Raw genomic sequence first — 26183 nt, 5'->3', positions numbered from 1 at the left:
GTACATATTGTGTGAGTTATTTTGTGATTGGGTTACCTCACTCAAGATGATGCCCTCCAGGCCCATCCATTTGCCTAGGAATTTCATAAATTCATTGTTTTTAATAGCTGAGTAGTACTCCATTGTGTAAATGTACCACATTTTCTGTATCCATTCCTCTGTTGAGGGGCATCTGGGTTCTTTCCAGCTTCTAGCTATTATAAATAAGGCTGCTATGAACATAGTGGAGCATGTGTCCTTCTTACCGGTTGGGACATCTTCTGGATATATGCCCAGGAGAGGTATTGCGGGATCCTCCGGTAGTACTATGTCCAATTTTCTGAGGAACCGCCAGACTGATTTCCAGAGTGGTTGTACAAGCTTGCAATCCCACCAACAATGGAGGAGTGTTCCTCTTTCTCCACATCCTTGCCAGCATCTGCTGTCACCTGAATTTTTGATCTTAGCCATTCTGACTGGTGTGAGGTGGAATCTCAGGGTTGTTTTGATTTGCATTTCCCTGATGATTAGGGATGTTGAACATTTTTTCAGGTGCTTCTCAGCCATTCGGTATTCCTCAAGTGAGAATTCTTTGTTCAGCTCTGAGCCCCATTTTTTAATGGGGTTATTTGATTTTCTGGAGTCCACCTTCTTGAATTCTTTATATATATTGGATATTAGTCCCCTATCTGATTTAGGATAGGTGAAGATCCTTTCCCAATCTGTTGGTGGCCTTTTTGTCTTATTGACGGTGTCTTTTGCCTTGCAGAAGCTTTGCAATTTTATGAGGTCCCATTTGTCAATTCTCGATCTTACAGCACAAGCCATTGCTGTTCTATTCAAGAATTTTTCCCCTGTACCCATATCTTCGAGGCTTTTCCCTACTTTCTCCTCTATAAGTTTCAGTGTCTCTGGTTTTATGTGGAGTTCATTAATCCACTTAGATTTGACCTTAATACAAGGGGATAGGAATGGATCAATTCGCATTCTTCTACATGATAACCACCAGTTGTGCCAGCACCATTTGTTGAAAAAGCTGTCTTTTTTCCACTGTATGGTTTTTGCTCCCTTTTCAAAGATCAAGTGTTTCTTAAATGGTGATATTTATATCATAATAACATAAAAGTCTGGGAAAGACATTGACCTCTGCCTCCTATCCATATCCTGTCCTGTAATTATACCAGGGAACAAACTATGAGTGATACCTACCAATGTGTAATTAGTATAAGTTTACAAACCTTGGCAATAACTATTATAAAGGGATTGTGTGTTTCCTATGGAACATTTATGAGTCCTGTTTAGATAAGAGGTAATTAACATTTCTGGGATGGGAGCAAAATGTAGGCACAGGCAATAGAGAAAGAATGCCCTCAGGATTTGAGACACCTGGATAAACACTGTAGAACTTAGCTATTGGTGGAGAGATTGCCACCTCTCTCTTAATGGTCAACTTTGAGGTTACATATTCCTGCCTCTCTATTATTACAGATGCACTCTGTGTTCTGGGTTCAACTTTGAGCTAAGCTTTCTAGCCCTGGCCTTGTCTTTAATCAGCTCAGTGTGCTGCAATCATGAAGTTCTCCTGCATTCTGCTGCTGCTCCTCTCTCTATCCAACTTCCAGAACAACCCAGGTAAGTATCAAGACCTGCTAAACCCCTGACCAGAGCTGGGTGCACTGGGTTATAGAACAGGTGAAAAGTGAGTTTGGGATCTGAGGAGTGATCAGCAGAACATAATTCCAAGGCTCAAAAGCCTGTATCCAACTGGCAACAGGGGCTTCAGCCTTTGTCCTAGGTATCAGGAAATGAGCCTGGACAGAATGAAGAGCTAATAATAGAGATTTCCAAGATCTTTAACCTCCTTCTTCTCATGGTCATCTAGAAAATATTCTTTGTAGAAACCATTCTTTCTTACCCCCAGAAAGGCATAGCTCACCAAGAGGCCAGATGTGTATCAGGAGACAGGCACCCACTCCTTAACGACCTTTCACAAGCCTATTTAACACATGACTGCGTAAACTTGACTAATGGGGAATGTGGACTTGATGTCTTAGATTAGGTAACTTGGAGAGAGATGATGCATGTCTTTAAAGACCAAGCGTAGGAAGCACAGACTTAAAATGATGTACAAGGACTCTCGTTTTAATTTATTCCTCAGCGTCCTTATGAATAAAAAGGAGTCACAATCACATGACCAGTGTTCAGTAGGTCAAGGCCCAGTAGCCATGAGTTGTGATGTGGCTATGTGGGAACTCTTAAGGTCTGGTTTTGGCACAATGCTAAAAGGAGGTTACGGAAAGGATCATGAAATCCAATGAAAAAAACTCAAGAATTGCTTGGTGTGAGATCAAAAGGCTATACACACATAAAGTTAGAAAAAAACCTACAGGTTTTCAAATACTTCAGGGACAAAATGGAAAATGGAATGTTCAGATATTGATTATTTGGGGGGGATCACAGGCCAATGAGGGGGAGCAAGAGTGGAAAAGCTGATCCACTTGGCATTCTCTCTAGCAAAAATTTTTGCCTCTCATTAACTGTACAACATGGCTCTAGCAAAGGCATTTTTAGATCTGCATACTCTTTCTTCCTTTCCCTAAAGGCTAAACATGCATATCATTGAGACTAGGTCCATTTTCTCCCTTGAAAATGAGTCAAAGATGAGGATTCCAGGACAGAGGAGTCTGTGGCTCCAACTCCCACCTTCCCTATCCACTATGGGTCTCAACACGAGATTTCCCCATGACCTGGTCAGTTACAGGTTTCTGACAGTGGAGGACTGGAGAGGAACAAACAAAGAAGAAAGAATATTTCAGGTCAATTGATCTTGCATGAGCTGATGCCTCATGCCAAGCAACTTTATTAAGAAGTATAACTTTTGCATATGGTTTGCAGGAGGGAGAGTCAGCAGAAAGCTATCATGAAATGTAACAAAGTTAGCAGGAAGCTAACCAATCATTGTGGCACAAAGGGATCACAGACTATCTCAAATGTATCACAGACTCAGCACACAGTGCCCTTGAGACTGATCAAAGCCTTGTTCTTTGAAGCCCTAGCCCCCAGTGCTGTCTTTGCTTTGGTCAAGAACACAGCTTTCCCTTTTATCAGGGTCTGTGAAAAAGCCTTGGATCACCCTGGCACCCAACACTGACCTCTGAAATATCCACCAAGAATCTCACACAGTTGCATTCAGAGTCCATCTGGAGACTGTATGCCAGCTGTGCAAGACTATAGCACTCCACCCTTCCATTGGTCAGGCCAGGGCACCTGGTTAGAAGGACAAGGGGAGGTACAAATGTTGTCCATTGTGATGCCTTAACAAGAATTTCTTTCTTCCTTTCCAGTTGACTAATACCAACGGCCCACACAAATTTGAGTCACCTGGTTGGGAATGGAAAGAAAATAGAATTAGGAGAAGGAGAGACATGGCACTTTGAGTGCCTCTGAATGCAATATCAATATTTACCCCAAGTTTCATAACTGTAAAGCAGATCTATCCCTTGGGATAAAAACTATTGGATTAAAGTCTACAGAAAGACATCAGATGTCTAGTGAACAATCATAAACTTTCCAAGAAACCAACACATTTTTCAGGGATTTTTTTTTTTTTTAGAAAACTAGATTTTAAACTCAGCAAAATGTGGCTTTTCTTTCATGGGCTAATTGAAAAGCATTCAGTCTCTTATTCAGGCTCTGTGGTACTCATTTTATTTTTCTGCAAATAAAGAAAAAAGAAAATGATTCTTGGAGAACAAAAACCAGAAAAAAAAATGGCCAGTTGTCCACCAAGGTAAAATGATCAGAATTAGAATGTGAGAAATGACTGAGATCAATCCGGCCCCTTCCTTGATAAATCTGAGATGCTACAGCACAGACAGGCTAAGAACATAACCAGCATCTCTACATAAGGAGTTTTGAAACACAGAATGTACCTGAATTACTCCACACAATGCCCAAAGGAAAAGCCAGAATTTGACTCTCGTGAAGCAGCAGGATGCAGTGCTCAGCCAGGAATGTGCTTAGATAGAATGAGAATTAAAACAGGACTGGGAGAATCCATCCTTGTCCGGGCTCTGTTTTTGTGGGTTTTCTGCTCTGTGAAGACAATGGACATATTTGTCCTCTGTTAGATCAGGGAGACATGGAATGAACTGGGTTCTAACTCTCTGCTCGGCTCTAAAACAGTCCTATTCTATCAATTCTCTTCTACTTAGCAATTGACTTGGTTTCTTTTTCTGAGTTATATAATATTCTGAAAACAACAACAACAAAGGAGAAAGTCTTTATTTTATCTCCTAGCTCAGCATATGATATACTGTGGCAGGGAAGCCAGGGCAAGGAAAGCTGAAGTAGCTGGTCACACTGTATCCACCTGATGGATACTCTTGTCTACTTGACACAATCTAGAATGGCTTGGGAAGAGAATATCAATTAGGGATTGTCTAGGTTATCTACAGGTGATTTTCTTTATTGCATTAACTGAGAAAAGAAGACATGCCCATTAAGAATGTCACCATTTCATGGTTTAGGGCCTGGATTGTAAGCGAGGGCAGAATTAGAGCTAAGTAAGCACTGGCATGCAAGTCCCCCATCCTCTATGTCTCTATCACTGTTTGTCTTACTCCGTCTGTCTCCATTTATCTCTCTGTCCTTCTATATCTGTTTGTCTACCTGTCTGTATTTGTCTGTCTCTGCTTCTGTCAGTCTTTGTCTCTGTCTGTCTGTCTGTCTGTCTGTCTGTCTGTCTGTCTATATCTGTCTGTATCCTTTTGGTTGTGGTCATGACTACTAAATAATTCAAGTTCCTGCCACCTTGATCTCCTTGTAATGATGGACTGAAACTTTCAATTATGAACTAAGCCCTTTCTCTCCTAAGTTGTTTTGGTCAGAACCTTTTGTCATAGCCACTGGAAAGGAAACTAAAATAAGCCACAGTCCAAAATCAGAGAGCAATGAATTAGTACATGCTTCCTCTGTTTCTCCATTTTATATGATCCATAATGCCTGCCCAGGAAATAGTCCTATCCACAGGTAAATGGGTTATCCCATATAGATTAACACAATCAAGACAATCTCCCACAGGCATAAAAGAGGCCCTTCTCCCAAGTGACTCTAGATCCTGTCAATCTGAAAATTTAAAAGAAACATTAAAAATGATCAACAAAGAGGAGAAGCATTATGTGTGTGTATGTGTATCAGTACTTAGATTAATGATGTCATTAAGAAAAAAGCACAACAATGTTCTTTCAAAACTTGATTTCTATTAGTCTTCCTAGTACTAGAAGATAAGCTGCAAATATTTCACCAGGGAACATAGAATACATGCAGCATCCTCTTAGAGTCATGCCAGCATCCAACAACTCCACAAAAGGAAACAAAATCTGGAGGTGGTCACCTCTGGAGGGTCTGACTCGGGATGATCATTGTAGAGGCCAAGGTTAGATTTAGAGTATTGCTCTTTCAACAATCATACAAAACAGAAGTCAGAATCTATAAAATGTAGAAAAAGGCTGAGACAGAACTCAGGAAGATGGATTTAGTATGAGCAAGTGAGGGGCTTAGACTGTGATGCTTCTCTGAGAAAGTTCTGAGATGGGAAAACAGAGTGTTGTTCTGTTTCCTCCCATCACCATAGCACCGCTGTCCCACTGAACAGTTTGTGGTGATGAGAATGTTCTACAGCCAGAGATGGCAGTTCATCCTTTACTCCCAGCACCTAAGAGGATGAGAAAAGAGCATTTCTGCGATTCAGAGCCAGCATGACCTAAATAATGAATTCCAAGCCAGTAAGGTCTATAGAGTGAAACTCTGTTTCAAAATAAATAGAAAAAAGTATTCTCTATTTGCCCTTTCTAATGTAGTAACCACAGTTATATGACAATGGGGAATCTCTCTTGTTAGTGAGTTCATAAATAAAAACATGATTTTTTTATTAGAAGTCCTAAAACTCAATTCTGGAAATTTTTCTTTATATGATTTTTAAAAATGTATTTTATGTAGAACTCTTGTGCCTTCCACAAACAGTCTAAAATCACTGCAGCTACAGCCAAAAGTTTGAAGGTTTCTCTCTCCTTTTCTTGCAGTTGCTATGATTGACACAATGTCATGTATTGAGAATAAAGACACCTGTCACCTCAAGAACTGCCCACGCTTTCATAACGTAGTTGGCACCTGTTATGAAGGAAAAGGCAAGTGTTGCCACAAAAACTGTTGATACATCAGAACTTGAAAGAAGAAAGTGAAACCATTGCTGTAATAAAGGAAAACACACTGAAGTGTAATTTCTTCATGCTAAATTGAACTGTCTATTGATCTGTGTTGAGTCAAGAAAATGTGGGTTATTTAAAGGCTCCTGCAGTGAAGAACAGACCAGTATAAAATCCCTGTCTGGTCAAATAGAAATATGGTCATGAAATAAGAAAATATGATTTCATTTCATTTTTTCAAGAAATGTACTAATAAGAACCACATTATTTCCAATTCATCTCAAGTGGCAAGAGAACAGAGCAGAGGCATAGAGCCACTTCTTCCTAAATTAGTTTATGGGCTTGTTCAGATCAAACCATCACAACCACCCTGCCACCTCCTTCATATTTGTAGTTTCCAGGCAGCCACAAGGTACGTGCCCCATTTGGTTCCAATTATAATCATTGTATTTGTGTTTCTGAATCCAGTGGCCACTATTCCCACCCCAAGTTGGGACCAACAAAATGACTATGGCAACAGTCTTCAGAGATAAGAATAGCTTTATACCTTTAATCCACTAACTTGTTTCTCACATGAATATGGAAAGACTTTATACATAACAGGCTTCTGGAGACACTGAGCAGAGAGTAAGAGTAATTCTGTGTGCTAATGCGAAGGGACAACAGATCCTTTTAAAATAGTGACTACTGATTAAATAATGAGAACACTGGGCTTTGGATGTCTATCCTAATAACTACACAAAGAATTTAAGTCCTTTCTACATCACTGAGATACAACATTAAAAGTAAAGGGAACTGCAACCCTATAGGTGGAACAACATTATGAACTAACCAGTACCCCGGAGCTCTTGTCTCTAGCTGCATATGTATCAAAAGATGGCCTAGTCGGCCATCACTGCAAAGAGAGGCCCATTGGACTTGCAAACTTTATATGCCCCAGTACAGGGGTACCCCAGGGCCAAAAAGGGGGAGTGAGTGGGTAGAGGATAGGGGGGTGGGTATGGGGGACTTTTGGGATAGCATTGAAAATGTAAACGAGGAAAATACCTAATAAAAAATAAATTAAAAAAAAAGTAAAAATATCCACTAGCTAAAACTTCATTATTAAATCCTACCTGATCTAAATTTGCAGGGAAGGTTTCTTACAACCTTAAAATTCATTCTGACAACATTATATCAAAATTAGCTTCTATGAATCAGGAGTTTTTTGGAAGATAGTGCACATCTTCATAAGTAACACTGTGATTCATCTCAGTGCACTAGTTAGAAGTCAATGCCTCTATGTATACTGAAGTATGAAGGAGCTAGGGAGTTCCTAAGAAAACCTAGATCAAGCAAGGACTTCACCTCAAAATGGCCATCTCCATTTCCTTAGCCAAAGAAAGGTAGGTTTCCTTAGAACTGTTTAGATGTTGGTTCGAGAGGCCTAAATGAAGTGGAAATTTCTGGTTTATTTGGGAAACTCAATTATGCCATATGATGCTTTGCTGGGGCTGAAAGGTGAAAGGATGTTTTCCTGAAGCAGACATAGGAAAGAACGTTTTTCTCTAACAGATACAGATGAGAGAATGTTTCACTGAACCAGACTTGTGAGAGGACACATGGTGTTTAGAAAGAATATAAATATGACCCCACAGACAGCAGGAGGAGGCTTTGGCATTAGTTTGTCTTGATGTGCCTAGCTAGTCTTGTCTGCCAACACTCTTGTAATTGGTTCATTTTGCATTGTGTTGCTGATCTTCGCTTATTGTGAGTTTGTAGAGAGTAAGACGCCAAAGACTGTGATATTCCAGTGGTTTCTTGTGCCTCTCACTGGCTGACTCAGGCCAATTGATCACAGTTTATTCTGGATCAAACTGCTCTGAATGGTGATTGCCAAGTGTAATGGACTGCTGACAAAGAAGAATGAAATAGCCCCAAAGAACTATTTCTAAACAGGTCCACCACCCACATTTCCTTTCTTTTCTACCACTTCTGGTGGGTGATGGGCCAGAAGAGAGGTTGACGCATTTAAGAACACTTATTAAAACAGGTTTTGAAAAATCTAAACCTACACCTAAGTTTAGGAATTTCAAGTTTCCGTTCTCAGAAAGATCAATGTAAAGGCAGATCTTTTTTTTTTTTAATTTGTAATGTTTTTATTAGCTCATGTTGGTTATACATAACTATGGTCTCATTGTATTTTCTTTTTTTTTTAATTTTTTTTATTATGTATTTTCCTCAATTACATTTCCAATGCTATCCCAAAAGTCCCCCATGCCTTCCCCCCCACTTCCCTACCCACCCATTCCCACATTTTGGCCCTGGCGTTCCCCTGTTCTGGGGCATATAAAGTTTGCATGTCCAATGGGCCTCTCTTTCCAGTGATGGCCTACTAGGCCATCTTTTGATACATATGCAGCTAGAGTCAAGAGCTCCGGGGTACTGGTTAGTTCATAATGTTGTTGCACCTACAGGGTTGCAGATCTCTATAGCTCCTTGGATACTTTCTCTAGCTCCTCCATTGGGGGCCCTGTGATCCATCCAATAGCTGACTGTGAGCATCCACTTATGTGTTTGCTAGGCCCCGGCCTAGTCTCACAGAAGACAGCTATATCAGGGTCCTTTCAGCAAAATCTTGCTAGTGTATGCAATGGTGTCATCGTTTGGAGGTTAATTATGGGATGGATCCCTGGATATGGCAGTCTCTAGATGGTCCATCCGATACAAAGACTTCAAGAAGCCTTTGTAAACACAACAATAGGCTTCATAATGTAGATACAGAATAACTCACCTACCTCAAGTCTAGCATTAGAATCTAATAGTTTTCCAGTCAATACCCTTGTTGTAATCACAGATGTATCATGAGTCAAAAGTTCAATGCATCCTTTAACTCAGCCACTCCTAGGTTTCAGTTTCAGGCTCTTGTCTCATATTATATACAAATTCAACAAATAATAGGTGAAAGATATCAATGTAAAAACTCAGACTATAAAACGAGAAAGAAATATGTACAAAATATGTTCAACACTGCTCAGAAAGACAATTCTAGGAATATGAGGGATGTAGAATAGGCAGTTACAGCCAAAATAAACATATGAGCATGTATCAAGCTAAAAAATATTTTTGCACAAGAAAGGAGACAACAGAGTAAGAATAATGGGATAAACTAGTCAAATGGAAGTAATTCATATATCTAATAAGTGTGCAACATCCTAATTATAGTATAAAATAAGACAAGAAAGAGAAACACAGAAAGGAACCCAATTAAAACAATGCCAAAGAACCTGGACATATTTATTCATATACTGATTTGCAAATAACAGTTGTCAATGAAACAGTGTTCAGCATCACTAATCACTAGAGAAATATTAAAATCCAAACGAGAGCCACCTCACTTTTATTAAAAAGACCATCATCAGAGAAACAGGATGATACTAGATGAAGATGCACAGGTTGATGATAATTTCCACACTGTTCCTAACAGGGAACATCAGCACAACTATTGTATAAACATTAGCTCTCATGTGGGTTTCCTAAGAACAAGTTCTGGGCTATATACTACTGTAGTAGCATTGAACTAATAGATGCATACTCAAAATAACTGAAAGGAGGGCTGGAGAGATGGCTCAGCGGTTAAGAGCACTGACTGCTCTTCCAGAGATCCTGAGTTCAAGTCTCAACAACTACATGGTGGCTCACAACCATCTGTAATGGGATTTGATACACTATTCTGGTGTGTCTGAAGATACCAAGTGTACTCATATAAATAAAAATAAATAAATAATATTTTTAAAAGAACTGAAAGGAAATATTCCCAAAATATATCTGCACTCATTCACTAGATTTTAATAATTCATAATAATCAAAACATGTAATTGACTTCAGTATAGCTTGATTGAATAAGAAACAAGGAAAATATGGAATACATATATACCAGAAAACCATTCCAATATTAAAAATAATAGATTTCTGCCAGTGTCAAGCAGATGAATGGCTCTGGAGTATATTAATCTAAATGAAATTTACCAGACATCACACACACACACACACACACACACACACACACACACACACACACACACGCACGCACACGCACATGCACATGCACGTGGACATTGTCACACTCATAGAAACAATGAATGAAAAAAGTCAGTTACTAATTGCAGGGCGATGTAGAAAGTAAGAAGCTAGTGGCCATGAAATCTAATCTTTAAATTAGACAGGAGGAATATCACAAAATATGTGGCAGCTGAGTGAAAATATGCAGTGATGGTATACAAGACAATCAGGATAATGAATCTCAAGGTCACAGTCCAGACAATGGTGATAACTGCTACTGCAATCTTGATTTAGTAACTAATTCCATGCTATGAATTTACATTAAACTTTGCATTCTTCCAATCAAGTATGCAATTCTGGACCTTTTAATTTGATATATGTATGTTATAAAATATAGTCATACCTACCCCTATCCATCCACTTCTAACTGCACTGTATCTACAAATCTGAGCCATAGGAGATCTGAGACTGAGGCAAGTCTCTTAGGGGTGAGTACTGAACACTACCATTCAGTTCTGCAAACATTTACCAGGAAAGTGGGTTTTCTGGGGTGATGTTTTCAGGTTTCCATTTTGACAAATGAACTAGGAGTAGACCTCTACTCTTCTTAACATTTGAAAACTATTCCAAAGTTATGAGATACTTGGCCATCACATTCTGGCCTCCTTAAAGTATTAACACTGATCAGTGTGTCACACACCACTAGGGCTATGACAGTTCTCCCTAGAGTCATTGACATCATGAATTCATCAAATATAGGTAATTCTAGAAATTTTTGAGACAATAAAGAAAACTCATCTGTAAAAGATTAAGGGGAAATAATGGAATGGAAAGACTTAAATTACATTAGAAAATATAGAACAGGATAAAGGAGGACTATGGAAAGGGATAAAGATTTTTTTTCAGAGAACTCGGGTGCAAACCTGCTACTTTAAAAGCACCATTCTGTATGTATCTATGGCTACATGTTTACATATAGGTTTTCGGAGCTACAAAGAGAACCATAAGATGGGTAAAGAGAAGTTTCAAGGATGAGTGAAGCTTGATTAAAATGAAGCATACTAAAAGTGGAATGGTAAGGAAAGTATTAACCATGAAAGGGTATGAAGAGAAGAAAGGCGGAAGAGGATCATTCGATAAAGTGTGCATGATTATGGTGTCTTAGTTAGGATTTTATTGCTGCAATCAAACACTATGACCAAAAAGCAAGTTGAGGAGGAAAGAGTTTATTTGGCTTATACTTCCAGATCATTGAAAGATGTCAAGACAGGAACTAAACAGGGTTGGAACCTGGAAACAGGAGCTGATACAAAGACCAACTATGAAGCGAGGTTGCTTACTGGCTTGCTTCCCATGGCTTGCTCAGCTTACTTTCTCATAGAATGCAGGCACCACCCACCATGAGCTGGCCCACCTCTCACTGATCCGTAGTTGAGAAAATGCCTTACAATCTCATGGAGGCATTTCCTAATCTGAGGCTCCTTCCTCTCTGATTACTCTAACTTGTGTCAAGCAAACACACAAAACCAGCCAATACAAAAGACCCCTTGTTAACTTGAAACACAAATACATCACTATTAAGCTACAACCCTACCCTTCTTATTCATCCTCAACATCTCATGTTAAAAACATAAAATAACCTTAAAAGTCTAACAGTCTTTACAAATTAAAGCATATTAAAACTTCAATCTGTTTTAAATATCCAACCTCTCTAAAAATCCAAAATCTCTTAAAAGATCAAGCTTTGGACACCTGCAAACGTTAAGATTGAATTAAATACCTTCTTCAAGACAGAAGATTCAGGGCACAGTCACAATCTGGACCAAGCAAAATTAAACTGCAACACTGTAAATAAGTCAATGTCCAATGTCTAGAATCCAGGATCCACACATCATCTTCTGGGCTCCTCCAAAGGGAGGACATTTCTCTACCTCTGCCCTCTGTAGCAAACACACCTTGTCTTCTAGGCTCCAGAATGTTTCACTCCACTGCTGCTACTCTTTTGGTGGTCATCCCATGGTACTTGCATCTCTGCAGCACTGGGATCTTCTACTACAACTAAGCTTCACTTTCACTAATATCCTCTCTTATACATGTGTCATGGTGCCAAGGCTCAACTGTCACTGAGGCTGGAAGTTCACCATTGGCCTTGCCTGGCCTCTCCCCAGTGCCAAGGCTCAGATGCTCTCCATGATACCTTCATATCTTTGCAACCATTACGACCAAGGTGATTTTTAAATCACCAGGCTATGACCAAGATGTTTATCTCTGGAACACAGCTTCTTTATGCTCTCAGATAACACTTCCCAGAAGATTTCACATCAGTGATGTTGGTCTCTTCTTAATCACTGCTAATTCCTTAGCTCCAGCTAACCAGCATCAATTGTCCCAGTAACCCTGTCTACTCTTGACTCTTAAGCAAGAGCCACATGACTGAAACTGCCAGGTTCCTCTGCCTGCTGGGGCTGGAACATGGTCCCCTTTGGTCTATTACAATTTCACCAGTTTTCTGTTTTCACTGACTTCTTCACTGCCTTAAGCTTTGCTGTCTTGGAACTTGCTCTGTAGTCTCTGTTTCTTCAGTGTTGGGATTAAAAGCTCCTCACCTGAACCCTAACTTGCCTTTAATTTCTTTTCACAAGGTATTTATAAGCATGGCCACTATCACTATGCTTCAAGATCTGGATCACAATTGGGCCCTCCATTTCTGGATTGCAGTTCCTTCCAGATATGGTCAAATTGACAACCAAGACTATCCATTGCAATACATACCTTATCAATTTCACAGAAAATTATGTTTCCAAATAAAAGTAATAATCAGGTCATGGTAATGCCTAACATGATATAACTATACTTCATAAAGCTACAAAAACATAAACAAAAAGCTTAGCTAGGAGGGATCTTGCCCCAAGGTAAAACTCCCTCAGTTCTTCTTACTATCCTTGCACGTAGGACTTCACCCCACTTCTCCTAGCATTGGGGTCACAAGCAAGGCAAGTAAGTCCGTATACAGCTTTCAAGTGGACACTGAAGATACAAACCTAAATCCTTGTGCTTATGCAACAATTGTTCTCCCCAACAGAGCCTTTCCCTGGTCCCTTCTGTGTTTCTTGACTGTGGAGTCAATGTGATTGCATGCTCCTTCTTCCACACCATCTATGCCATCATGGACTGTGTCTCTTAAACTATAAGCCAAAATATTCCCATCTTTCCCTGAGTTGTCACAGCTACAAGAAGAGAAACACAGCATGTCAGCAATATACTCATCATATAAATACAAGATCAGGACATTTTTCCAAAACAACAAAACTGTAATTACTTTTCCTACAAATACCCCTCTTTGAAATGACTGATGAATATTCTATGGATCTCTCACTATAACTTAACAACATTATCTGCATTCCATCTTTATTAAACTTTTCATAGTAAATAGACATCAAAGAAGTAAAGAGCCAGGATCATTTTACAACTCTGAATATAATCACCAATGTAAAAAATTATCAGATTGTTATGAGGCCACTCTAAATAAAGTTCATCCTACAATGGAAGAATAGAAGAGTAGGCTAAGACAAATCACACCAGAGGATCAGCCTCGGCCTTACTGAGAGATACAGATGCTACTGTACTTCTTGTGAGAGACAAAGAAGGACACAGACATGCTATGAAACACTCTTGCCCACAGATGACATTGAATCGAGTTGACTTTCTAGATCTTACAGATAGCAGGAGTGAAAGAGATCAGGAAATGATTCCCAAGAGAATCAATCCAAGAGAGAATAGGAAAGAGTCTTAAGAAAAACCACCTAGTTTCTCATACAACCTAAAGTTAAGAGAAGGGTGAAGTATTTTACACTTCAAGACAGAAAAGAGCCAAAACCAGTGTGTGGCCATTTTGGATCCACAGTGAAAGGTGTCTGATTCTGTAATTCTGAAGACATGTATACTCAGGGACCAAGAGCATTACAAGTCTTGGTCACCTGTATGTATGGGTGACATTGGACATTATCAACAGCTGACCACCTCAGCTGGTAAAGAGTATCCTATAAGGGAATCAAAATAAATATTTTAATATTTAATATTTTGGTATTCTCATTTTTCCAATTACTTAAATGTCTGTGATAACTGTCTGGTGCTGTCTTTGGACAGAAAGCTATATATTAGTGAAACCATAGGGACAAGGGCTGAAAGAAAAGCAGGCAGGAGCCAGATTCCTGGTTTCCACCCTTCCTTTAGTTGACTGATCAGGGTTTAGAATGCTACAGTTGTAGCAAATTATTGATAGACATGGATGTTTTTCATGGTCAGTTTCCCTCTAAAAGTTTGTAATGTATCCACCATATCTTTTTAAATGATGTCAATTAAATCATATAACCATGAAAGTATGGGGAGGACACTTCCTTCTGCCTCCTATCCATGTCCGGCACTGTAAAACAACCAGGGTACAACCAGGAGTGAAACCATACAATGTGTAATTATGATAGATTTAAAAGTCTTGGTGGTAAACATAGTTTAAAGAAATTGTATGTTTCCTATGGAGCATTTACGAGTCCTGTTTAGACAAGTGGCACTTAGCATTTTCAGGGTGAGAGCAAAATCTAGGTCTAGGCAACAGAGACAAAATGATCTCGGGATTTGAGATGCCTTGGATAAGCACTGTAGAGCTTAGCTATTGGGCAGGCACTCTAGATTGTCATCTCTCCTTAAAGCTCAACTTCGAGGTTACTTAGTTCTTCCTCTCTATGACTGCAGATGCACTCTGTGCTCTGAATTCACCTTTAGCTAAGCTTTGCATCACTGGCCCTGCCTGTAATCAGCTCCACGTGCAGCAACCATGAAGATCTCCTGCTTTCTGCTGATGATCTTCTTTCTATCATGCTTTCAGATCAACCCAGGTAAGTACCAAGACCTGCTGAACCCCTGACCAGAGCTGGATACAATGGGTCAGAGACCAGGAGAAAAATTAGTTTGGGATTTGAGGAGCGCTCAGTAGGACAGCATTCCAAGGCTCAAAAGCATGTAGCCAACTGGCAACAGGGGCATCAGCCTTTGTCCTAGGTATCAGGCAAAGAGCCTGGCCAGAACAAAGAGCTAGTAAAAGAGATTTCCAAGATTTTCAACCCCTTTCTTATCATGTTTGTCTAGAAAATAAATCTAGAAAATATTCTTGGTAGAAACCATTCTTCTTTACCCCCAGGAAAGCATAGCTCCCCAAGAGGCCAGATGTCTATCAGGAGACAGGCACCCACTTCTTAACGACCTTTCACAGGACCACTTAACACATGACCACGATAAACGTGACTAATATGAAATATGAACTTGATGTCTTAGATTAGGTAACTTGGTGAAAGATGATGCATGTCTTGGAAGGCCAAGCGCAGGAAACATAGACCTTGAATGAAGAACAAGGCCTTCATTTTAACTTATTCTTCACAATGGTCTTGTGAATAAAAGGGAGTCACAATCACTATTTCTTGGATAAATAGTTTACCCCAATCATATGACTAGTGATCAGAAGTCAAGAGCACAGTCTATGATATCAGGAATCAAGCTAACCATCATCAGTGCATAAGGAGTTCTTGAACTCAAAATGTAACTGAATTACTTCTGGCAAAGCCCATAGTCACTTCTTCCTTGTGATAAATACAATTTGGTAAAGGAAATCCAGAAATTGATTCTTGTGGAGCAGCAGGATGCAGTGGTCAGCTAGGGGTGTACTTGGATCGGATGAGAATCAAAATGGGGCTGGGAAAATCCATCCTGGTCCAAGTTCTGTCTTTGTGAACTTTCTACTCTATGAAGAGCAATGGACTTCACATTTGTTATCTGTTACATCAGAGAGGCATTCAATGTACTGAGTTCTAAGTCTCTCCTTGGTTTAAAACGGTCATAGTCTGTTTAACCTTCCTCTGCTTAGCAATTGCCTTGATTTTTTTTTTGATATGATGTAATGTTCAGAAAAAAACAAAGGGGAGAAAATGCATTTATCTCCAAGTTCAGTATATAGTAGACTGTGGCAGGGAAACCAGGACAATATGAGCTTAAAGTAGCTGGTCACATGGCATCCACATGATACTTGACACAATCTTAGAACATTATAGAAAAGAATCATGAATTGTCTAGATTGCCTATAGGTGATTGTCTTTGTTGAATTAAGTGAGGTAAGAAGGCATGCCCACTTCCAGGGTTTCAGGCCTGGACTGTAAAAGACTGCAGAAAGTGATCGCTCTGCTTTTGATTGTGGTTGTGATAACTAACTTCAAGTTCCTGCCACCTTGATGACCTTGTAATGACAAACTATAATTTGCAATTATGAACTAAGCCCTTTCTCTCATACAATGTTTTTGTCAGAATATTTCGTCATAGCAACTGGAAAGGAAACTACAATAAACCACAGTCCAAAATCAGAGAGCAATGAATGAGTGCAAGCTTCCTCAGTTTCTCCATTTTTACTTATTCCATGATGTCTGCCTGCAGAATGGTCCTGTCCACACTTAAAATGGGTCAACCCACATCAATTAACACAATCAAGGTAGTTTCCTGCAAGCATAAAAGAAGCCTATCTCTCAAGTGATTCTAGATTCTATCAAGTTAATGATTTAAAACAACAAATACAAAACATAGAGGAGAAACACATATAGGAATATCTAGATCAAAAACAAAGAGGAAAAACACATATAGGAATATCTAGATTAATGGTGTCATTAAGAAAAACAAGAAAAACAAACAAACAGCAATGTGGATCTCTAGCCACTAACTTTTAAAACTTAATCTTTGCCAGGCGTGGTGGTGCACGCCTTTAATCCCAGAACTCGGGAAGCAGAGGCAGGCAGATTTCTGAGTTCAAGGCCAGCTTGGTCTACAAAGTGAGTTCCAGGACAGACAGGGCTACACAGAGAAACCCTGTCTTGAAACCCCCCCCCCAAAAAAAAAAAAACTTAATCTTTACTGCATGTTCTAGTACCAGACAATCAGCTGCAAGTATTTCACCAGAGAACATAGAATATACTAAATATGCTCTTAGAATCTTCTCAGCACAGACAGCACCACAAAAGGAAACAAAATCTTGAGGTGGTCACCTCTGGAGGGTCTGACTCGGGATGATCATTGTAGAGGCCAACATTAGACTTAGAGCATTGCTCTTTCAACAGTCATACACAAGAAAAGTCAGAATCTATAAAATGTAGAGAAATGCTATGAGACAGAGCTCAGGAAGATGGATTTAGTGTGAACAAGTGAGTGAGTTAAGCTATGGAGCTTCTCTGAGAAAGTGCGGGGGTGGGAAAGCCAAGTGTCACTCCATTTCCTCCTACCACCATAGCACCACTGTCCCACTGAACAGTTTGTGGTGACAAACTGTGGTGGCTGTAGAACAGAATGGTCTACAGCCAGAGATGGTGGTTCATCCTTTATTCCCAGCATCTAAGAGGATAAGGAAAGGGCATTTCTGTGACTCAGAGCCAGCCTGACCTAAATAATGAATTCCAAGCCAGTAAGACCTATAGAGTAAGACCATGTCTCAAAATTAATAGAAAAGAAAGGATCCTCTATTTGCTCTTTCGAGTGTAATAACCACAAATATACGTAGCTTTTGAGCTGTGGGATTCTCCCTGGTAGGTTAGTTTAAGACAGCTCATATTTTATTGGACATCCAGAGTATCAGTTGTGGAACTTTTTCTTTAAATAACTGTGCCTTCATCAAGCATGCTAAACGTCACTGCAGCTATAGCAAGAATCTGAGGTTTTTCTGTTCTTTTCTTTCAGTTGCTGTTCTTGACACAATAAAATGTCTCCAAGGAAACAACAACTGTCACATTCAGAAATGCCCATGGTTTTTACTTCAAGTTAGCACCTGTTATAAAGGAAAAGGCAGATGTTGCCAAAAACGCCGTTGGTTTGCCAGAAGTCATGTGTACCATGTGTAACCATTTGCTTTAATAAAGGAAAAAAACCCGGAGGTGTAGCTTCTTCATACCAAAATGACTCTTCTATAAATCTGTATTGTGTTAAGAAAATGTGAATATTTCAGGGCACCTGCATTAAAGAACAGCCCAGACACCCATGTCTTCTTAAGAAAAAAATATGGCCAAGAATTAAGTTAATGTGATTCCATTTGATTTTTCAAGAAATGTACTATTGAGGTCCATCTTACTCCAAGTAGGAAGTTAACTCAGGTGGCCAAAGTAGGGAGCAGGGGCATGGATGGAGCCACTGCTACCTAAATTATGTTATGCAGTCAGGGCTTATTCAGATCAAACCATCACAACCACCCTGCCACCTCCTTCATATTTGTAATTTTCATGTAGCCACAATGTACCTTCCACACTTGGATCCATATACCATCTTTTTATTTGGGTTTCTGAATCCACAGCCACCATTCCCACCCCAAGTTGGGACTAACAAAAAGCCACTCTTCAGAGATACTGGTAGCTTTATACCTTTTATACCTTTATATCAACTAACCTGTTTCTTGCATGAATATGAAAAGACTTTATACACAGGAGGCTCCCAGTGTCAGTGAGCAGAGAGTAAAAGTAAGTCTGTGTGCTAACATGAAAGGGAAAAGACACACTGCTACTTTTTAAATAGTGAATACTCTGGGCTTTGGATGCCATCCTAATAACTACACATAGAATTTGAGTCTACATCACTGGGGTCCAACATTAAAGGTAAAAAATCAACTAAAACTATATTATTAAATAGTACCTGATCCAAATTTGCAGGTAAGGGTTTCAACACCTTATGCCCTTAATATTCATTTCCACACATTATATCCAAATTAGTTACTATAAATTAATAACTGAAAAACAGTGTTCAGAAAGACAGTGCACATCTTTATGAGTAACACAGTATGATTCATCTTGATGCACCAGTTATAAGTCGAGGCTCTGTGTTTGCTGAAGTACAGAAGAGCTGGGAAGGTCCTAAGAAAATGCAGAACAAGAAAGGCCTTTACCTAAAAGTGACCATTACCATTTACTTAGCCAAAGAAAGGTAGATTTCCTCAGTAGTGGTTAGAGAATGATTCTATGGGTCTATGTTTTGGGTTCAAAAACATGGGCATACATGTAGGCCTTTTTTGAAGGTACAAAGACTTCAAGAAGCCTTTGTAAATTCACCCAAATTTTTCGTAATTTAGATACAGAATAACTTCACCTACCTCAAGTCTAGTATTAGGACCTAATTGTTTTCCAATTAATACCCTTATTGTGATCATAGATATATTATGATCCAACAAATCAACCTAGCCTTTAACTCAGCCACTCACAGGCTGAAATCCTAGGTCTCATTTTCAGTTTCTTGTCTCATATTATATACAAAAATCAACACATAGTGGATTGAAGACTTCACTGTGAAAACTCAGACTATAAAACAAGAACGAAATATGGTACAAAATCTCTGGAACATTGCTCAGAAAGAAAGTTCTATTACTATGACCCAAGGAAAATGTGCATTTATAGCCAAAATAAGCAAATGAGGATAAATCAAACTAATATCTCTTTCATAAGAAAGAGGACAACAAAGTAAGAAGAACACCAGGAACTAGTCAAAATGTAAGTAATTCATATATCTAATAAGTGTGCAGCATCCTAAGTACAGTAGGAAATAAGACAATACAGAGAAACACAGAAAGGAACCCAATCATGTCAACTAGGGAGTAGGAGCTGTCTTTGACTCTGTTTCCTGCCCTTAGGACCTTTTCCTCCTGCTGGGCTGCCTCATCTAGCCCCATTAGGACAGGATGCACCTAGTATTACTGCGACTGGATAGTATTGCTGACAAGGCTGGTTGATATCCAGGGGAGACCTCCTCTTTTCTCAAGAGAAAGGGAGGAGTAGAGGTGAGGGAGAAAGAATGGGAGGAGAGAAGCGATATAAAATTAATCACTTAATTAATCATTAAATTAAAAATACATCATGTCCAATTACCTGGGATTCACTCACAATCTTCTGAGCTCCTCCAAGGGGCTCTGACCTCTGCAGCACATACAGCTTGTCTTCTAGGGTCCAGCTGGCTCCTCTCCACTGTTCTTGATGATTGTCTCATAGTATGGGCATCTTCACATTTCTGGGGTCTTCTACTGCAACTGGGCTGTACTTTCACCATTAGCCTTTCATAGACGTTCTTCCTGGTGTCAAGCCTCCTCAACTTCTTTGAATGACACCTTCAGTCCTGGGCCTTCACCTGCCACTAAGGCTGCCCCTTTACCAATGGATTCATCTGCCTTCTCACATTGTCAAGACTCAATTGTTCTCCATGACCCCTTCATGTCTTCAAGACAAATACCACTTGCATAATTCTTGTACTACCTAGTTCTGCTGCCAGCACAAGGAACAACCTCCAAAACTTCTGGAATACAGCTTATGTGAGGAAATATTTCCTAGAAAATTTTTAGCTCAATGAGCCTGGTCTCTTCACAATTACTGCTAATTTCCCAGCTCCAGCTAACTAGCATCAATTGTCCCAATGATGTAAAGGTTTTACTTCAATATTGCTGGTCTCCTGTTAATTATGGCTGACTCTTCAACCCCAGCTGACCAGAATAGAATCTCAATTCAAAATAGCAAACAACCTGATAGAGATTTTAAACTTCCTTCTGAAACTTCACATGCCAGGTCTCCATTCTTTGCATTGCTCTCAACATTCTTATCTTCCAAGCTCCCACAGAGCATCCTACTGAGTTCTTAACATTCAATTGCTTCTCTGGTCTAAAGTTTTCAAAGTCTCTCCACAGTTTTACTAAAAAACATGGTCAGGTCTCTCATAGCAATACCCCACTACACTGGTACCAACTTCTCTTAGGGTTTCTATTGCTGTAACAAAACATCATGACCAAAAACAAGTTGGGGAGGAAAGGTTTATTTGGCTTACACTTCCATATCATAATTCAGTACTGGAGGAAGCCAGGACAGGAACTCAAACAGAGCTGAAACCTGAAGGCAGTAGCTGATATAGAGGCCATGGAGGGATGATGCTACTGGATTGTTCCCATATGGCTTGCTTAGCCTGCTTTCTCATAAACATAAGACTCAGGGGTGGCACCACTCACAATGGGCTGGGTTTTCTCCTGTCAATAACTAATTAAGAAAATACCTTACAGTTGGATCTTGTGGAGGCATTTTCTCAGATAAGAAAACTCTAGTTTGTGTCTCCATCATAACTCCTAATAATATTCTGCTATATTCATAGGTCAGTACTCTGTTCAACAATCATCAGAGAAGTTTCCTCCTTCAGCAATGGGAACAAATAAAAAAATCCACCGCCAGGCATTAAGCAGACAGGGAGAGACTTTGAAACACTCAACCCTAAATCTGTCCCCTCAGAGTTCAGGGAACCCTTTTGAAGAGGGAGTGAAAAATATGTAAGACCCAAGTGGAATGTAGGACACCAAGAAAACCGGGTCCTCTAAATCACCATGATCAAAGCTCATATGAACCCACAGAGACTGAAATAACATGTACAAGGGCATGCACAGATCTGTACTAGGTCCTCTGTGCTTTTATTATGGCTTCCAGTTTAGTGTTCCTATGGGATACCTGAGCATGCAAGTGAGTAGGTCTCTGACTCTTGTGCCTTCTCTTGGACTCTTTTCCTCCCCAAGGTTGGTTTGCCTTGTCCAATTTTGATATGATAGTTTGTGTTTCATCTTATTATATTATATTTTTGAATGAATGAATGAATGAATGCCTAGCCACTAGGGTAAAAGTTAACAATTGAACTGTCACTTATACCTGCTGGGAGAGGGAAAATCAGTTTTTTCCATTGGAATGGCACTGCATATACCAACCTCTCCAGGGCATGTCTCATGTTCAAGTGCAGTTGACCAACAAACAATGGATTCCAGTTTTTTATGTGTATTTTTATTTGGTTACAGTTTGAGATTTTCTTGTTTTGTTTTGTTTTTCATTTTGAATATTGTGTTTTGTTTTCTAGGTTTGGAGAGCTTGTTGTATTGGGCTTGGGAGTTTTTTGTTTGTCTCGTTGTTTTGTTTTTGAGAAAGAACTTAAAGTTCTATGGATGGGGGAAAGAGAGGATCTGGAAGGACTTGAGGGAGGTCCATGCCTTTAATCCCAACATTTGGGAGACAGGGGCAGGTAGATCTCTCTAAATACAAGAGCAGCCTGGTCTACAAAGCAAGTTCCAGGGCAGCCAGGGCTACACAGAGAAACCCCGTCTTGAATAAAACAAAAACAAAAAATAAAAGAAACAGCAACAAAAACCTAACCAAGGAAGTGAAGGTACTCTACAATGAAAACTTTAAACATCTTAAGAAAGAGATAGATACTAGAATATAGAAAGACATCCCACACTCAGTAGGATTAATGTTATGAAATGCATTGATAAAATACTCAAGAATTTCTGTAGTTGAAGAAATAACAAAGAAGACAGGAAACAATGAGGGAATGAAATTACCAAAGAATACAGAAGACATTTTCTCTGAGACAAAAAAAAAAGTCATATAATTTCTAAATTGAAAGAATCTACAAAATTCAAAGTAAGTGTATAAAGAGAGAATAGTGCATCTGCATACTCACATACACACACACAAGCATATACACACACCCGCCTGCCCATGCACATCCACATACACTATGCTCTCCAATAGTGACCTAGTCTTCCAGATGCCTAAAATATGCTTCAGAATTCCTTTATTAATGTAGCTCTCACTGCCCTCTGACCTCTCAGGTATCTCTGACAAAAGATGTTCCTTTCCATCCCAGTCAAGCTTGGTGTTCTCTTCCCTGATCCTTGGTCCCTGAGTTTTGGCTCCTTACCCATCTAGAGGTATCTGATGTCAGAGGCCATGTTTATGCCATCAGTGATGAGGAAAGGGAGTCCTTACTCCATCTCTCTCCTACATAATGCCTTATGCTGAAAGAGATGCATCTGGATCTATGTGAGCACTCTTAGCACCCACCTCTAGAGTGGCCTGCATAACCAACTGCTCTATTCACTTCAGCATTCAGGATGGCCATAGCTACTGGCAAAATGGAAGGTTCAGGGAATGCCCTTGATTCCCCATACACTCTGTTGAGGAATGCAAGCTGGATTGGAGGTTATCTTGTGAGAAATTAACCCAAAATTTGTCACAGGGTGGTTGGAGCTCTACAAGCAAAACTGTAAGAACCAAGCATCTTCTAGACTGAGAGCAGGGAATTCCAATTCTCCAAGTCCCTTTCTGGGACAGAATTTCCTTTCATTTCATGATATGAAAGATCATGCCAAGCAGCTACCTTCTAGGGTTTTAGATCTTGTCTTGCTTCAGCTACATAACAACTGCCTAATGATAATGTCATTCCAGTTTTAAAGGAATAAATACTAGGTTGCAGAAATGTCTCTAGTTATAAAAGTAGGAAAAGGAAAGGATGGTATAATCTCCTGGACCGCTCAGTTCTTATGCTAAATGCCTCAGTGAAGGACAGGGATACAAACAGCACAAGAGAAAGCAGCAGACCTGAGATTGTATCTCTTTATCCCCATGATTAGACCTCACTCCACTCGTCTTCACAATTTTGAAGGGAATTGTGTCTCCAGAAAGCTTATCAAGCCTCTGTGCTAAACCTTCCATAGATGCCCCTAAAACTAGCCAGTATTATCCCCTGAAATTCAACATACTCTAAGGTCTAGAACCTCAGGACTCCTCTAGGGCTGTCACTTTCGAGCTCCTTCTAGTGATCCCTGAATGACACCATAGAATCACCTATCCAATCTTTTTCTAAGTCTTGGTTGCTCAACTGTATCCCAGAAAATGTGTTGATCTATCACACATTTGTTGATCTATCTATCTTTCTGCTTCTTGCTGAACTCCAAACCAACAAAGACCTCTTCATATATATGAAAGCAAAATAAATATTCTAGAAACAACAATAAAAGAGTTACTGACCTGGAGAATAATAAACTTTCCAGTTTGGTTTGGTTCACCAGACTTAAGTTGTGTGTTTAAGGAATTTGCTATTGTAGAGCTCCGTGAAAGACACAAACAACCTCTCAAGGTACTGAATGAACACCAAAGGGCTTTCTTTCCCAGACTCTCCTGTGATCTGACTTGTGACTGAGACTCCTCTCCTCTACTACCAGGGCAATTATCATGTTTAGGCATGTATCATGAGGCCAAATGATAGAGATTTTTGTTTCGTTGTTGTTGTTGTTGTTGTTGTTGTTGTTGTTGTTGCTGTTATTGTTGCTGTTGTTGCTTAAAAGACTAAGCCTGTGGGATAGATCAGCAGGTAAAAGCACTTGCTGTGCAAGCCAGACAGCCTCACTTTGATCCATGGAATCCACAGTACAAGGAGAAAACCCATGTCCAAAAGTAGTCTGTGATCACACATATGCCATGGTACATGCACATCTACAATCATACACATCTTATTATGAAAGAAAGAAAGAAAGAAAGAAAGAAAGAAAGAAAGAAAGAAAGAAAGAAAGAAAGAAAGAAAGAAAAAGAAGAAGAAGGGAGGGAGGGAGGGAGGGAGGGAGGGAGGGAGGAAGGAGGGAAGGAAGGAAGGAAGGAAGGAAGGAAGGAAGGAAGGAAGGAAGGAAGGAAGGAAGGAAGGAAGGAAGGAAGGAGAACAGGAAGAAGGGGGACTCTGTCTCCATTGCTCAATCTTTGCTCTTATCTGTTTGCCACACTCTTGTCTCAGTGAATCTGTCTCTCTACAGTTCTGGGTGTCAATCTTTTTTCAGTCCATGTCTCTATTTCCACCCATGTCTCTTCAACTCTTTAAAATTTTCCCCATCCTTTTCTCTGTGTTCTCATTCTCTCTCCCTCTCTTTCCCTCTTTCTCCTTCTCTCCTCCTTTCTCCCTTCCTCCATTTCATACTGGTATAATGAATGTATCAAAAGATCTGAGAGGTACATGCCTTGGTACAGAGTGAAATTCAGCTGGTGGTAGCAGTGTTTGCTGTTGTGTCTGTTCTGGTTTCTCATGCAATGGGAACTCCTCACTGAACCAGTTCTATGGCACAAGTTGAACCTTGTTCCTGGCAACTTACTCGAGTGCTTTTTGTGACCTCTTGATGACTCTGAAGGTTGTTAATGCCTTTTACACACTCTCCCCTGTTTGTTTCCCATAACCAGGAATTACTGCTTGATGATGATAATGTAAAATTCTATTTACATAATCATAGTCATTTTTAACAGTGAGGATCATATTATGAGCTCCATTGCCAGAAAGCTTTCAGTACCCCCTAACCTTGAGAACAAAGTAATCCAGGCATGAGACAACAACTCAGGATACCCAAAATGACACAAAATCCATCCATACTCAGATACAGTACCCACAAGACTGTAAACAACTCATGAAAACTGACAGGAATTTTGATCATTGGAGATATACTCTGGATCCCAATGTCACCAAAGATTCCCTAATCTTTGGTAGCATGCAATCATGATGCCTATAAATACAGCCACAATCAGGCCTTGGGGTGGCACTGGCTACTCATTAGCCTAGAACTCCCATCTTCTCTGAACTCCGGCCCATGTGGAAATTGTGCAACTCTACTTACTGATTCTGATGTTCTGCTGCTCCAAGATCATGGTTGGAAAGAAGCTGAAAAATGTGTCAAGGCTGGAAATATAGGGACCAAGGGTAGCTGATGCTAACTAGTCCTAGGCATGAGGGAGCAAAATGACAAGATAGCATCCTGTGAATAAGTGGTCTTACCTAGCATTCTTCAAAGGTCTTCAGTATCTACCTCTGTGTACCTGCCTCAGTCTGTCTCAGTAAATCCATCTCTATGTGTTTCTGGGCATCTATCTGTGTTTCTATAGCTATACATGTCTAGGACAGACAGAGATAGAGATGCTGGTTTAGCCTCAGACAGTCCTTTGCATCTTTCAGCACCTCACCTCTGTTTTGAATGTGAAAGATATTTTCGATGTAGGAATGATTCTCTTCAGCCTATAGAAAGGCTCCTCACACTAGAAAGCCAGCTTTCTAACCAAGACAAACTACTCA

The 26183-nt window shown here is 39.8% G+C and overlaps 2 protein-coding genes across 2 annotated transcripts; both read left to right on the top strand.

Annotated features, from left to right (window-relative positions):
• Window positions 1–1550: 1550 nt before the first annotated feature.
• On the top strand, window positions 1551–6193 carry LOC110300135 (beta-defensin 37). The gene is made up of 2 exons (XM_021170199.1): window positions 1551–1611; window positions 6063–6193. The coding sequence occupies exons 1-2, from the start codon at window positions 1551–1553 to the stop codon at window positions 6191–6193; spliced, it is 192 nt and encodes a 63-aa protein (XP_021025858.1).
• Window positions 6194–15057: 8864 nt separating this feature from the next.
• On the top strand, window positions 15058–18148 carry LOC110300768 (beta-defensin 40). Its single transcript, XM_021171042.2, has 2 exons — window positions 15058–15118; window positions 17988–18148. The coding sequence occupies exons 1-2, from the start codon at window positions 15058–15060 to the stop codon at window positions 18146–18148; spliced, it is 222 nt and encodes a 73-aa protein (XP_021026701.1).
• The last annotated feature ends 8035 nt before the right edge of the window (window positions 18149–26183 follow it).

This window comes from Mus caroli, unplaced genomic scaffold (genome assembly GCF_978045245.1).
Source record: "Mus caroli unplaced genomic scaffold, Mus_caroli_1 scaffold_10, whole genome shotgun sequence".
In the NCBI taxonomy this organism is placed as follows: domain Eukaryota; kingdom Metazoa; phylum Chordata; class Mammalia; order Rodentia; family Muridae; genus Mus; species Mus caroli.
The sequence above is the reverse complement of the archived record's forward strand: the minus strand, read 5'-3'. Positions and strand labels throughout refer to the sequence as shown.

Excerpts from the sequence above, each read along its gene's own strand:
- LOC110300768 (XM_021171042.2), top strand. The coding sequence starts at position 15,058 with ATGAAGATCTCCTGCTTTCTGCTGATGATCTTCTTTCTATCATGCTTT. Across the intron at positions 15,119-17,987 it reads ATGCTTTCAGATCAACCCAG|TTGCTGTTCTTGACACAATA; the intron begins GTAAGTACCAAG and ends CTTTTCTTTCAG.
- LOC110300135 (XM_021170199.1), top strand. The coding sequence starts at position 1,551 with ATGAAGTTCTCCTGCATTCTGCTGCTGCTCCTCTCTCTATCCAACTTC. Across the intron at positions 1,612-6,062 it reads CAACTTCCAGAACAACCCAG|TTGCTATGATTGACACAATG; the intron begins GTAAGTATCAAG and ends CTTTTCTTGCAG.